This window comes from Gorilla gorilla, chromosome 16, assembly GCF_029281585.2.
Source record: "Gorilla gorilla gorilla isolate KB3781 chromosome 16, NHGRI_mGorGor1-v2.1_pri, whole genome shotgun sequence".
Classification (NCBI taxonomy): domain Eukaryota; kingdom Metazoa; phylum Chordata; class Mammalia; order Primates; family Hominidae; genus Gorilla; species Gorilla gorilla.
This window is the reverse complement of record NC_073240.2, coordinates 74,422,271-74,436,962: the sequence shown is the minus strand read 5'-3', so window position 1 is coordinate 74,436,962 and position 14,692 is coordinate 74,422,271. Positions and strand designations below refer to the sequence as shown.

Here is a 14,692-nt window from a genome sequence, read left to right as displayed (position 1 = left end):
TGTTCTTTGTAGCCACTTGAAGATCCTATGGGTAAAAAAAGAGTTCTTTGTAGGGCAGTGGTAGGAGAGGCTGCTGCAGTTGGCACTGTTGAATCAAAGAACCTGCTTCTGGAAAGAGGAAAAGAAAACCTTGTCTATGTGAAAATGGGGAACATTAACCCAGTGATTTTTTTTTTTTAACAATATTTTTACCCTGCACGCCTCCTTCTCCTGCCCCCTTGCTCCTTTCCTTATAAAAGCAGAATTACCTACATGGCCACAAAGGTCTGTGGAAGTTTATAGGTATGGACTGGGCTGGGCATTTGCACTTATACTTCCAAGAGCCTGACTCATAGCTAGAATGGCCATGCCAAGGGGCTAGAAAAAGATGAGGCTTTGGGGTACCTACCTACCAATCCCGAGAATATATAGCATTCCCCAGTTTACTTAGAATTGTCTGCATGTGGTTGAACCAAATCCAAATCCTGGCTAGACTCTCTTCAGACTTCCCCATCAGTCAGTTAACCCGAGTTAGCTGTTTTGGAGAGCCAGGAGGTTGTTGCTGCTGCTGCTGCTTTTTTTTTTTTTTTTTTTTTTTTTTTTTTTTTTTTTAAAACACCCTGGATCCAACTCTAATTGGACTGTTTTATGATCTCAGCGTCCCAAAAGACATTGCTCTATGGGGACATCAGGTGTTCTATCTAAGAATGACCTCCTGGTAGTACTTTCCCCAAAGCTCATTGAGTATGTAAAGCAGGAAGAGAAGTGTGCCCAGTTTTTAGGTATCTCTCTGGCCATAGCATGTTCTTTATATATGCATGATGGCTGGGGTAAGGGTCTCCTATCCACTGCTTTTAAATAGACATCAGTGGCAGGTAAACACATTTGAACTTCTCCTAAATGTTCATCTCTCTTGGACTTTGGGCAGCGCTTGGCCACAAAAATAAAAGCCCCACCTTCATCCTGGTGCAGAATGCAGTTGAGGCACCATGGCCAAGGAACTTGGTGTAGCACTGTTTTTCATATACAGCAATCACAGGAGGCAGGTTACCCTACCCCACAACCCTCCTATGGTGCAGAATCATATTTAAACCTATTTAAATTATCCACTTGCTCCCAGCTGACTCTCTCCTGGATCTTTAACACTTAAGGGAAAAAGTGCTTTCCTTTGCCTTCAAAGAATACTTGGCAGAAAGTCTACCAGGTTGCTTTCATCAACTTCTTAATCTCCCTGAGCTGCAGTGGTCATTTGCATCGCCACAGGTAAGAGTAGCATTTACTTTGGCCTCCTTGTATTTAGACATCTGGAAGCTCTTGGCCTCATTCTCAGAGTTTACCCTTTCTCAGTGCAGTCGGAGAGGAATACCCAGAAGGAGAGTCCGAAGTGGGACAGAAAATGAAATTGGATAATAAAAATTCAGTAAAAACCTAAAAGTGTGTTTGGGTTTTAATGTTGCCTTTATATTTTTTTAATTTCTCTTCTGTGGAGTACTGGTTCTTTTTCTCTTTTGTTTTTGCTTGGTTTTGATTTTTCTTGGAATTGTGATGCTTTCTGCTGATGGTGTGTGTGCGCCTTCCATTGCAGGGTTTGCAGCCGTTCTGCTCGACTTCTTAAGGCCCAGGGATTTGGCTTCTGTCCAGTGTGTCTTGGAAACCATGGGACACCACTGCGCTAACGTGTTTACATGCATCTGCTTCTGTCTTAGTGGCTGCTATGCCTCCATTATCTGTACATAGAGACCCTGTTTGATGTTACTGATAAGGACCAGTGCTGAATGGAAGATAACCGTTATCCTTTTGCCAGAGTTGGAAAATAGAACTAATTTGTTAATTGAGCAAACTTAAGGTTTTGCATTATTACAAGTTTCTTCAAAGACATTAACTCTACAAGTCAGAAATGTTACATCGGTTAGGAGGTCCTTAAGACATTACATTTCCCAAGTATCCCACGACTTCCCCATGCTTTCCCCCTCCCTGAACAGCAAGCAACTTAGTTCCCATGGAGGGAGAGAGTTCTTTCCTCAAGTTAAGGCTCAGCACAATACTGTATAAAATGGTGAGGGGAGCTGCTGCAGAGCTGTAGCTAGGAAGTGACTAGACACAGGGAAACGGGAAGTCAGTTAAAGGTTTCTGAGAGAGAATTGGAAAACAAACAAACAGCAAATACCTCTTATTGTGGTTGGGAAAAGATGGTTAGTGTAGACTTCACCTGGAAATGTTTGATCAAAAGTAGAGAAAACTAAGCCTGGGGAAATAATAAAGACAAAGCACATTAACAAAAGACAACAAACATAGAAATGTCTTGACTTTAATACAGTGATAGATTTCAAAGTGCTTTAAAGATGAAGCTTCCAGGAATAATATAGAGTGATTTTAAACATTTCTGTTCAATGTATTATAATATTTGACTCAAGTAGGTTATTTTTGTAGATAAGCTAGTGATCCCAGGTTATCTAAGTGCAGAATAGAATCAGAAGGTGAAGTATATATACCTTGCCCAGGACACAAGGTGGTGGGGGTGGTCTTGGGGATGGGGGGCAAGGATAGAGAATTCAGTCAGATATGTCTTCTAGGCCCAGCTTTGCCATTGGTAATACTTATGGCCTTGCACAAATCATTTCACTTTTCCAGCTCTTAAAAAAAGAGTGGGATTCAATGAACTCTAAGGGCCTTTCTAAAATTCTAGGAGCCCATAATACCAACACAATATTGCACTCTAGTTATATTTTCTCAGAGTGGAATGTGTTTTAAAGTGCAATTCTGAAAACAACAACTTGTTTTGGGAATAGGTATGGCTGGAGAGGAGGAACTGATGATGCTTTCTCAAGAATTTTGCCTCCACAAAATTTGGAAAATGCAAGTGACTTCCAATAGGAAGTCTGCTTTTTAGAATCCACAATGTCTTTTTCTGCATAAATAATGGCCTATGGTTTGCCATAGGTTTAACATTTAAATGTGGGGAAAGCTATACATGTATTATGTAATTATTACTGTTCCAAGGCCCAGTGGTACAATAGGGAGTTTATTATAATAGGTATATAAATGATATGGCCTTTGTCTTCAGAATGGCAAGGTGGAGCCTGGTTGTCTAATTGAAGCCGAATTGTTTGGTGGTTCTTATAAAAAGGTGGTATTCAAAAACGTAAGTGGATTATTACCAGTACAAGCACCCGTAATACTCCCATTCTTTCACGTCTAGGCCAACTGGTCTTCAGGCTGTTGTCTGCGCTAGTGGTCATTTGCTTATAATCATTGTTTTTCCTTTCTTGACTTCCTCCAAAGTGGTAAAGTGAAATTCCTCATGTGGTCCTGTCTGCCCTCCCTCTTTTTCTAGTTTCCCCCTCCTACCCCGTCCAACTCTCAGGCCAGGGCTACAGAGGATGGAAGGCTATTGCCCCCTATCATTGTGCACTCTTATTACAGAGCCAAGGATTGTCACCAGTGAAGAGGTCATTATTCGAGACAGCCCTGTTCTCCCTGTCACCCTGCAGTGTAACCTCACCTCCAGCTCTCACACCCTTACATACAGCTACTGGACAAAGAATGGGGTGGAACTGAGTGCCACTCGTAAGAATGCCAGCAACATGGAGTACAGGTGAGAGGAGTGGGCAGCTCCTGGGAAGGTGGGAGGGAGTGTGGCTGAGCTTACTTGACATTCATAATCCATAGTTGCGCCATGCAGGAGGGACATGAGATATATTTGGTTCTCCCTTTGAGAGTCCAATCCAGTATCTCAGGCAAGGCCCAGTAGTCTAGAAAAGATTCCCAAAGGATTCTAATGAGCAGCCAGATTGGAGAATCATAGATGATCCCCTCACTATAATCATAGAGAAACTGAGGCTGTGAAGTAGTGATTTGTTCAGGGTAACAATGCTAGTCAATAGGAGAGTCACACTTAGAATGTAGTCTCTTGACCTAATCTAGTCAGATTGAAGTTAGGTTTGAAGAAACAGATTGAAGTCTGCTTTGTGACTGTAGAGCAAGACATCTCCCTAAGCCATCTTTCCACTGGGTAGATTTCCTATGAATTCCCTTTTAGGAGTGTGTAACATCACTGTAACCTGATAAGGACCAGCAGATGCAGGGCTCTTGAATGATCTGGATTGAGGATGGTAGCCTGGAAATATCCTTTGAAAAAAGAAGGATATTTGCTGGCTAGAGTTACCCAGCACCCAAATATTTGGTGCTTTTTGGAATATCTAGAACACATGGCACCCCACCTTGCAGAATAGTTTGTTCCTGGTTGAAGGCTGTCGAAAAGAATTAGCTAATCCTGCTTAGAAGGTTAATGCAGTGCAAAGAAAGAGAGCACTGAGGTGAGACCAGGAAAGCCTGTATCCAGTGATAGCAAGGGCATTCTGCAGGATATTGCAGCATTGAGATCTTTTCACACCCCTTATTTAGTTGATCCAAATGAATTTGTGGATCCTTTTTTTCCCAAGCAAGGAAACTAGGACTTGAAGAGTGACTCTTGGCTGCTTTAAGGCCAAATACTGTATTTTAATAAGTTCTAGAACCAAGGCTAGGTTCCAGGTCTTCTGATTTTCTAGAAATTTTTCTAGAATTGTTTTTCTTTTCCCTGCTGTGCCATCCACTTAGTGGCAAGGTAGTTAACCTATCTCCACTGTGGTTTCTTCTGATAAAAAAAAATTAGAAATTTAGCCTCAGCAATTTTCCTCATAGTTTGGAAAGGATTAATCAAATAAAGTTGTTAGGTGGAATGAAAAGCATTTTTTTCCTGTTCTGTCCATTAGTTTTACAGACTTGATTTTTTGTTGTTATTTTATTTTATTGAGACAGGGTCTGGCTCTGCCTCCCAGGCTGGAGTGCAGTAGTGCAGTCTCAGCTCACTGCAGCCTCTGCCTCCCGGGCTCAAGCCATCCTCCCCAGTAGCTGGGACCACAGGTGCACACCACCACACCCGGGTAATTTTTTTTTTTTTTTGTATTTTTTGTAGAGACTGGGTTTCACCATGTTGCCCAGGCTGGTCTTGAACTCCTGAGTGCAAGCAGTCTCCCCACCTTGGCCTCTCAAAGTGCTGGAATTACAGGCGTGAGCCACTGCGTCCAGCCTTAGACTTGTTTTTTATGATACCTCCTTTAAGATAGCAGACATCCAATCATGTTTCTCTTGGGTCTTGTACTATTGCCTGCAAAGTGTTGAGCTTTAACTTCATGAAGTTTCAGCCTGACTTTATAAAATGCTGCTTCTTTTTTCCCCTCAGCTTATTTGAAGCTCTCCAAGGGTGTTGTGTATCTCTAGAGTTTTTCAGGGATTCTACATTTCGTGAAATAACAACTGATGAGTTCCTTGGGCTACCTAATAAGTTAGCCTGAAGAGCCGATTTCAGAACCCTGCTTCTGCCCAGCCTATAGGGAACGTTTTCCCTTTGCTTTAATTTCTTCCTAATAGCTAGTCCAGGGGAATGGTGTGGGGAGATTTTCAGCCTATAGGCATGGACTCAAGTGTGGGAGTTATCTTCCCAAGTATTTCTCAAAGAACTTAGAAGTCTAAGAACTTCAGTCTTAAGTTCAGGGCTGAGTTTGAGGAAGGAACAGCAGCTCTTTCTTCAGGGCTTAGACTCAAAGAACTTCAGTTTAAGCCCTGAAGAAAGAGCTGCTGCTCCTTCCTCAAACTCTGGAACACTTGTTGATAAGAGCAGCTGACTTGTCTGTTTTCCAATTGGGAGCATAATGATTTAAGAAGAGGCATGGTGTCACATTGAGAAGACACTTTGACTGCTTCTCACAGAATATTGTGCTGCCATGTGGATATCTTGAGACAGCCCTGGGGATAGGCTATGTCTCTCCTCGTCCATAGTCTCTTAACCTGTGTTTCCTTTTTGGAATGAGCAATATATAAATGCATTAGGCCAGAGTGGTCGAGTTTAGGAGTTTTTCTTAGACATTAAATAGTGCGGTAGAGATTTGACCATCACAAGTATCATATTTTAACCCCTAAGCAAAAGAGCTAGAACTCAGCCCTATATAAATATTTATCCTCTCATCTGGAGGCTGATGTTTTTCTTCTTTCTGTAATTACTCACTGACCTTTCTGCATGTGTTTGGTGTATGTGCTTGTAGGCCAGAGTGTACTGAGTTGATGTGTAGTTGACCCTCGGGGGCAAGAAAGCTTGTTTGGGATCACCCTGTGTGATTGAAATGAAGTGCTGTTCTGGCCATATATACTACTTTTTCTTTTTTTCTTTTTTTTTCGCAACAGGGTCTTACTTTGTCACCCAGGCTGGAGTGCAGTGGCATGATCATGGCTCACTGCAGCCTTGACCTCCCAGGTTCAAGTGATCCTCCCACCTCGTAGCCTCCCAAGTAGCTAGGAGTATATGCGCACCACCGTGCCCAGCTAATTTTTTTATTTCTTGTAGAGACAGCGTTTCGCCATGTTTCCCAGGCTGATCTCAAACTCCTGGGCTCAAGCAGTCCACACACCTCAGCCTCCCAAAGTGCTGGGATTACAGGTGTGAGCCACCACGCCTGACCCATACACTCTTCTTACAGTCCTTCCTGTCACTCTGCTTAAGTTGATCTGAATCTGTGCATAGATATTCACTCTGTGTTTGTGTTCACTCAGTAATTCATTCATTTATTCATTCCCCTGCCGTATTCCAGGCACCAGGCTAGGTGCTCGGTATGGGATAGTATGCTGAATAAACAGTGCCTATCCACATAGAACTTGGTCTGTTGGGAAGCCGGACATTAATCAAGTAATTGCATAAATATATAATCACACACATGATAAGTGTTGTGAAGAAGCACAGAGTAGTGTGAGAGAGAATGTTGTGGAAGGGGATGACATTTAGATTGGGGCTGGAATAAACTGACACGTAAGCCAAGACCTGATGGAAAAGGAGTTAGGTAGACTAAGAGTGATGAGAAGAGCATTCTCTGTAAAGGAACATCTTGTGTGGAGGTTTTGAGGTGCGAACAAGCTTGGTGCATTGAAAAACTGAAGAGAGACCAGAAGAGCTGGACAGTGGCATGGGATGGAGCTAGGGATATAGACAGGGGCCAGGTCATGTAGGGCCCTGGGGTTTATCACCAGACTTTTTGCTGCATGTCTGTGGCTGATGCTCTGATGGCAGATTTTTTTCTTTTTGTTTAAACTGTGCCTGGGTCCTGTTAGCAAGTAGACTTGTGGAAACGCATGCTCCTAAAAGACAAGGTAGGAAGAACAGAACTACCAAAACAAGGTCTTTGGAGAAGCTCAGAAAGCTTGTGCTTTTTGTTTGTTTTTGTTTGTTTGTTTGTTTCTCTTGTTTATCTAACTGGAACCACCAGGTGAACAAGAGGTTTTTAGTGATTTTTGTTTTTGTTTTTGCTGGAGTGCGTTGGCATGATCTTGGCTCACTGCAACCTCTGCTGCCTGGGTTCAAGTGATTCTCCTGCCTCAGCCTCACGAGTAGCTGGAATTACAGGCGTGTGCCACCACACCTGGCTAATTTTTGTAGTTTTAGTAGAGACGGGGTTTCAGCATCTTGGCCAGGCTGGTCTTGAACTCCTGACCTCGTGATCCACCTGTCTCAGCCTCCTAAAGTGCTAGGATTACAGGGGCGAGCCACCGTGCCCAGCCGTGATGGTTTTATACTGTATATCTGAATATAAACTATAGTACTTTGGACATCCTTCTATTTTGATTACTTCTTTTACATTTTGTTTCTCCCAGTAGACCAGAGCATTCTAAGGTTAGGGACCATGTTGCCATTCCATCTTTGTATTCTTGGCACCTGGAAAAGAGCAAGACATTAATGTTTTAGGATGCACAGAGAGGAATTTTTGCTTTTAGTTAGAAGGAGGTGAGTTGCATTAAGGGTTCGGAGAGCAGGATCCCTGATTGCCCCTTTGATTCTCCGTCTGTTTTATATTTTGACCATTCCCAGTTTCCTCACTTGGTTTTTCTTCTCATCTCTGCAGGATCAATAAGCCGAGAGCTGAGGATTCAGGCGAATACCACTGCGTATATCACTTTGTCAGCGCTCCTAAAGCAAACGCCACCATTGAAGTGAAAGGTACAACCCAGCAGAGGCTGTGGTGTGAGCCTCTCACTCTCCTTCCAAGACAGTACCTTGGTCTGGAGTCCCAGTCTTCAAGCTCCTCTTCTTTCCATGTCGAGACACAATATAATGTTGTGGTTAGGCCACAGGCTCAGGAGCGTGGCTGCCTGGGTTTAAATTCAAACCCCATCATCTACTAGCTGTGTGGCCTTGGTGGTTTACTAACTTCTCTTTGCTTCCTTTTCCTCATTTTTAAAATGAGGATATCAGCAGTACTTACATCATGGGTTTTTTAGGAGGATTAAATAAGTTAATAGATTGAACTGCATAAAATTGCTGTTTTTATATGTCAAAAATGTTTGAATGCTGGCAGCTCCTATGGCCCAAGGCTTTGTAAAGCTCTTAGATCAGTGCCTTACAAGTATGATTACATAGGTCTTCTGTGGGCCAGCAGGATTGAGGGGAAAGTACAGTGTGCAGAGTGGACATCAGCTGTTTGTGGATAATTCATTAGAATTTTAATAGAAACCTTTGAAAGATGAGGCAGTAGCAGAAAGTTCCAAGATGGGCAAACAGAACTATAAAAGTTGGAGCTACCCAACATCATAAATTTCAGCTTTCTTAAGTTATTTCAAAGAAGCATCTGAGACCCAGAAAAGTGAAACCTCTAGCTGTCTGTCACACAGTGAGTTTGTGGCAGAGCTAGTCTAGAACACAGGTCTTGACCCCCAATCCAATGTTTTTTCTACTCTCACAAAATTATCATGAGAAGGCAGGGCTACTGTTTGAGGTCAGATTTTTTATTTTCAGTCTTTCTCATTTTGCTTAGTAAGGACACAGACTTGTTCTTTAAATCCATAGAGTTATCCCTGGAAGCTAGAAGGACAAATTTAGGAGAAGGAAGGGCCCGTATAATAGGTATTCAGGTCTTCCTAAAATATTTGGAAGGTTGAAAATGCAGATTCAGGAAAGGCTTAGACACATTCAAAGTTCCCATTATATGGTGTTATCAAAAGAAAGTAATGTCTTGGTGACACAGCCCTGAACTTGTGAGTTGATGTAGGGATAGCCACTGCCTCCTCCAGCTGCCAGTTTAATTCTGAATGCCTAAAGGAGTTACAGTTACAGGTCACAGTGGGCCAGAGAACTTAGCATTTGATTTTTTTAGTGGCTTTTCTTGGAGAAACCTTGGTTTCTACCCATTTTAGAAGAATGCCACATGTATTCAACATGAAAATGAAGGATGTGGGAAAACATTTTCTCTAAGCCAGTGAGGGCTTTCCCCAGCCTAGGCAAGCCGAATTGTGTGGGGAGACCTCTCTGTGAGACTTGAGGCCGTGCAGCATTCCTGGCTGAGCCTTCAGCACAAAGTCCAAGTGCAGAGAGGCAGGGTGGGTGAGGGAAGGAAAGAGTGGGGTGTCTAGTTCATTGTGCTCCCCAAGCCTAAGAGATAATTAGTCCTAACTAACTGTAATCATTAGTGACTTTGAGTTAATGATTTCTAAATAGCACTTTCAAGAGTGGAAATCAAAATGGTTTTTCCATTTGTTTGGCTGCTTACGAAGGTGGGGTTTAGTGGCCCTAGAGGCATCTTTCTTCATAGTCTCTTCAGCAGGTAGGAAGCAGCAGTTGCCAGGGTCAGAGAATAGGACGCTGTAGGCCAGGAGTATTTTCAGAGCAAGTTACAACTTACGTGTTATATTCAGGGTGCTTACTGTGCACTGTTGGATTCTCACTGTACAAATAGCCCTGTGTGGAAGGTGAGGCAGGTGGTAGTATCTTGGTTTTACAGAAGTAGACCTTGAGGGAATTCTGTTTTATAAATATCTTAAACCATATTCTGGACCACCTTGGATAGATATACTGTGTGTTTATCTCTCAAGAAAATTTGTAAAAGAATTCTAGTCTGTCTTTCCTCCTCCCCCCAACACCTGGATAGAAAAGAGTTCAATGTTTAATGTCTTGTCTTCCAAGTTATGGATAGTTGAGTATGGTAAAGACTATGAACACTTCGCTTTTTCTGTATAAGTTTTAAAAGGTTTGCCATAGGCCCAGGATCATACTCTAAGCTAACCTCCAATTGTGGTTGGGGTAGAAAAACTGCCTTGCATTTAGAGTAGTACATGTCCGTATGTTAGTTCCCAAAACATTTTAATAGAAACTCTCATTTTATTCCCTTAGAGTCTCCGGGGTGGGGATAAGAGACAGTTATCTTTTTATAGCTGTAGTGATCTGAAAAATCTGCTGAGTAATAGAGAGTTAAGAGGTGGTTGTACTTGAGAACAGAGAGGTTCTGAGAACATCAGTGGCCTCTTGGCTGAAAGGAGTCTCTGAGAATCTTCCTGTGTGGCTTTAACTGAATCAGCACAATAGGGCATGTAATTCAGACCATGCATATATATTTCTTCATCATCTGTTCTGCTCTCAGCCATTTCTTTCCCATCTGCCTTTTCCTGTCTTTCAGAACATTTCTGGGGTGTTGTTTGGGCTCAGCACTGTGGGAAGTGAAGGATTTAGCCTAGCCAGGGACTGGGCATTATCTGTCAGATTACCAAATCTTGAGTTATCTGTGGTCTACAAAAGAAAAGAAGGCTGAAGGAACCAGACAGAGGGACGGTGGCCTGGGAACAGAGCCAAGATGATCATGTTTTTTAACCAAAGCCTGTAGATCACCGTCAAGAAAGGAATTTGGAGGATAGGAGTATCTACATGTAGTGGGAGAGGCCTTGTATCTGGAGCAGGTTTTTAAATTCTCTTCCTTTTTTTTTTTTTTTTTTTTTAAAGGACACAATGTGGCATAGTATAAACAGGAAGATACTGTTGAGGGTTACGTTTCTCAGGTATTCAGCAGGTGATCTGCACAGATGCAGAGAAGGAAGATGGAGCAGGGCCGGTCAGGAGGGGGAAGACAGCAGTGATGAGGCCTTGTGGAGCCCAAAGCCCCACCTCCCTGGGATCCACTCAGCTAATACGGAGGAGGGCATCTCTGTCCTCAGCTTGTGACTCTTCAGAGGCTGTGGTACCAGAGTGCACACCTTATAGAGAATACGTGAATGAATAGATGTTGAAATTTTCTACCCCTATAATTTTTCAACCTTTTGCCCCTTACTCCTTCCCTCTTCTCCTTCTTTCCTTTTCTAAAATTTTTTTAAAAAGTGCTCACAAAAAAGCAAATTAAAAATCCCGATATCATTTACAAAGTAAAAAGAAAAAAATTGCTCTCATGACTCCCAAGCAGTATTCTTATCCCTTAACCATTCTGATTAGTACAAGAAAGAAGGAGTTTGAATTGTATTGCTGTTTTTGGAAAAGGATTTTGTTGGTCATCCAATACTTTGCAACAAATATGTCACTGCCTCTTGTGAGAGGCACTTCCCAGCCCAGAAGGGGGTTGAGCCTGTTGTCTTACTAGGTTCATCTCACCCTCCTTATTGGACATTTCAAATGAGTTTCAGTCTTTTGGCTGCTGTGAGAGCCAGGATTGATCTTGTTTTTCTCCTCCCTACTCCTTAGCTTTCTCTATATTTGACTATTAAGAATAAAGGTTAGGATTTCTATAAGTGGCCTTGCCCTGCCTTCCTATTTCCTACTCTGTCATGGTGCATTACAAGTGACATATTAATCCAGACTGGCTAAGGCAGTGTGGTGGGGATGAAGATGATTGTGAAGAACAGTGATACCCAGACCACATTCACACGGCACTTTCAGCATGCACAGCATCTCCACCGTCCTTTCTTCACTGACAGTCAGGAAAGGCAGCTAGTGTGATAGGTGAGGATGCATAGAGGTTGTGACATCCTTTAGGTGAGAACTGATGTCAAAGCAACCTGCTTCTGACTCAGAATTGCTGTGACTTGAGAAGTCTTTGAAGGCATAATAATATCATGAAGCTGCTAGGGCATTTTGAACATTAACTTCAGCCCAAAAACCACACCTGCACTTTCTTTTCCTCTCTTCAGGGTGCCACCCTGACCTTCCTTAATAAGAATAAGAATAGCTAACATTATTGCACACTTACTGTGGGTCAGGCAGTGTGCTAGGTGCATTATTTGTTCCTTTTCTCTCCTTTAGTCTCCACAACTCTATGGGATAAGTGCAATTATTATCTCTACTTTCCAGTTGAGAAAATTGAGGCTTGAGGGAATAACTGGCCCAGTGTCACAGAGTTAACTGGTGAAGCTAGGGTTCTCACTCAGGCACCCTAGCACTAGATCCTGTGCTCCTAAGCACCAAGCCATGGTGCTCTGTTGAGCATGTAACATTTAAAAGGCCTTGACTAAGAGTTAGGAGAAATGTGTTCTAATCGTGGTCCTGCCATTAAACACAGTGACTCTGACCAGTCACTTCCCTTCTCTGGGTCTCAGCTTCCTCAAGTGCATGATGAAGTAGAATGAGATAGCTCATCTTTAAGGTTCCTTTGCTCTGTGTGGCTCTTGACGGTCTAGGTTCCCTTATGTGGACAGAGATGAGAGGTTGTGTATTAGTGTTTCCTAGAGGGACAGAACTTACAGGAGATACATATATGGGCGTTTGTTAAGTATTAACTTACATGGTCACAAGGTCCCACAGTAGGCTGCCTGCACGCTTGAGGAGCAAGGAGAGCCAGTCCGAGCCTCAAAACTGAAGAACTTGGAGTCCGATGTTTGAGGGCAGGAAGCATCCAGCACGGGAGAAAGATGTAGGCTGGGAGAGGTTGTTTATTGCAGGAAGTGATTTCCAAGCCCATTTTCCTAGTGTTATTGGAAAATTTCAATTTGTCAGTTTCTCAGCTTGGAAAAGTCACCTGAATGACTCCCACACCTCTACCCACTCATCTCCCTGTCTTGTGGGGGGTATCTGACCTCCAGTACTGGTGCCAGGAAAGGTGATAGAACAGTGGTTCTCAATTTTGATTTAATTCATATGAACTGTGGCTCGGGCATCAGATTAAGGCACATCAGGTGATTATGGTGTACAGCCAGGGTTGAGGGTCACTGTCTTCAAGGAAACTTCTACACCTCTTACACAGTGGTTTCACCTGCAGAAGGAGGCACCTGTCCTAGACTGCTCTAGTGTTCACAACCAATGATGAATCTGCTGTGGGTGGAGAATGCTTGTTGAGCCAAAAGCCTGCATCCTTCTTGCTTCTGTTTTGACCGATCTCATATTCCTTCTTGGGCATAGCTCTTGGCAAGCAGTAAATCTTCACTCTCCCACTGCCGTCAGCCAAGTGTTCATTTTGTCCACCACAAAGATAGGTGTTTTTGGGATTTGATAGGTTGCATGAAGGAAGCAAATAGACCGTAAATGCAGAATCTCTGTGTTTACTTGGAAACAGGCTAGTCATTGACAACACCTTTAAGGATAGATTTTCTTTGAAAATAAGTTGCTAGGTTATGAACATGCTTTAAAAAGTGAGCACCAAGGCCAGGCGCAGTGTCTTGAGCCTGTAATCCCAGCACTTTGGGAGGCCAAGACGAGCAGATCACAAGGTCAGGAGTTCAAGACCAGACCAGCCTGACCAAGGTGATGAAACCCCGTCTCTACTAAAAAATACAAAAATTAGCCGAGCGTGGCGGTGCACGCCTGTAGTCCCAGCTACTCAGGAGGCCGAGGCAGAAGAATCGCTTGAACCCGGGAGGCGGAGGTTGCAGTGAGCTGAGATCGTGCTGCTGCACTCCAGCCTGGGCGACAGAGCGAAACTCCATCTCAAAAAAAAAAAAAAGCACCATATAAGCAGTGTCTGTAAAGAGGCCTTATATCTTGATCACTTTCTTAAGTCTGTTCTGTTAACTTTATTTAATATCATCTGAAACGTGCCTCCATGGCCTGAGTTGACAGTTTCTACAGCATCCAGCCTGGCCTAGAAGCTGACCCTTTGCTCTAAGTGCATCAGGTTGGGTAGCAGAAGGTACTAAGGAACATGCATTCGTCCTCAGCCAGAGTCCCAGACTGCCCAGATAATGAAATTGGGTCAGGTGCTGTTGGGTAACAGAGACTCTTTTGGGACCCCTGTGTTGCTATTTATTAGGATACTGGAGGGATATCCATTAACCAGTGTGACTAGAATATGTGACTAACAAGGCCAGAGAACAAATGAATTCCTGAGTGGATCAGAACTCTCTTCTAAGGGTCTTTTTGTTACTTTGTTGCTCCTACCCCTTGCTCTTGCCACTTAGTCTGTGCCCCACTAAGAGGGTAAAGAGAAGCACAGAGTATTTTCTCTGTCTCCTTCAGGATATGAAGGCTTAGACGCTCAGACCTGCTTTTAGACCAACAAAATCTGGTTAAGCAGTCCCTTATTAAATGGCAAGCCCATAGAAGGTGAGGCACTAAAATAGGCCATTAATCAGATAATTTATCAGTATCTGACATGATTAAACCTTATTTTTAGAGCTACAAACAAAAGTCCTGTTTGTATCAGCAAATGGGGAGAGCACATAGTAATCAGTATCTTTGATTTCTTAGAACTAATGACAGGGTCGAAGCCTTAGCCTTTCCTTTCCCTGACTGATGTTTAAATGCTTGGCCCTGAGTTCCAACCATGTTCTAGATTAGTATGGAGATGTAATTTAATCCTCACAAGACCTCTGAAACATGTGAGTATTACTCTTATTTTACAATACTAAAACTCAGAGTATTTGACGTGATCTGCCCTGGGTTACTCAGTTGGTGAGTAATAGAGTCGAGATCAAGTCCAGATTTCCATGTTTTCAGGTCTGAAGC

The 14,692-nt window shown here is 42.9% G+C and overlaps 1 protein-coding gene across 3 annotated transcripts in view; it reads left to right on the top strand.

Annotated features, from left to right (window-relative positions):
* The window catches only part of NPTN (neuroplastin), a 73,430-nt gene that overhangs the window by 37,991 nt on the left and 20,747 nt on the right, over positions 1-14,692 (top strand). For all 3 annotated transcript variants that reach the window (XR_008672079.2, XM_031002232.3, XM_031002229.3), the window contains 2 exons: positions 3,403-3,574; positions 7,908-8,002. Coding sequence is in view for 2 of the 3 variants with exons in the window: in XM_031002232.3 (XP_030858092.1) it covers positions 3,403-3,574; positions 7,908-8,002 (267 nt within the window). In the remaining variant the exon portion in view is untranslated. The remainder of the gene's footprint in view (positions 1-3,402; positions 3,575-7,907; positions 8,003-14,692) is intronic.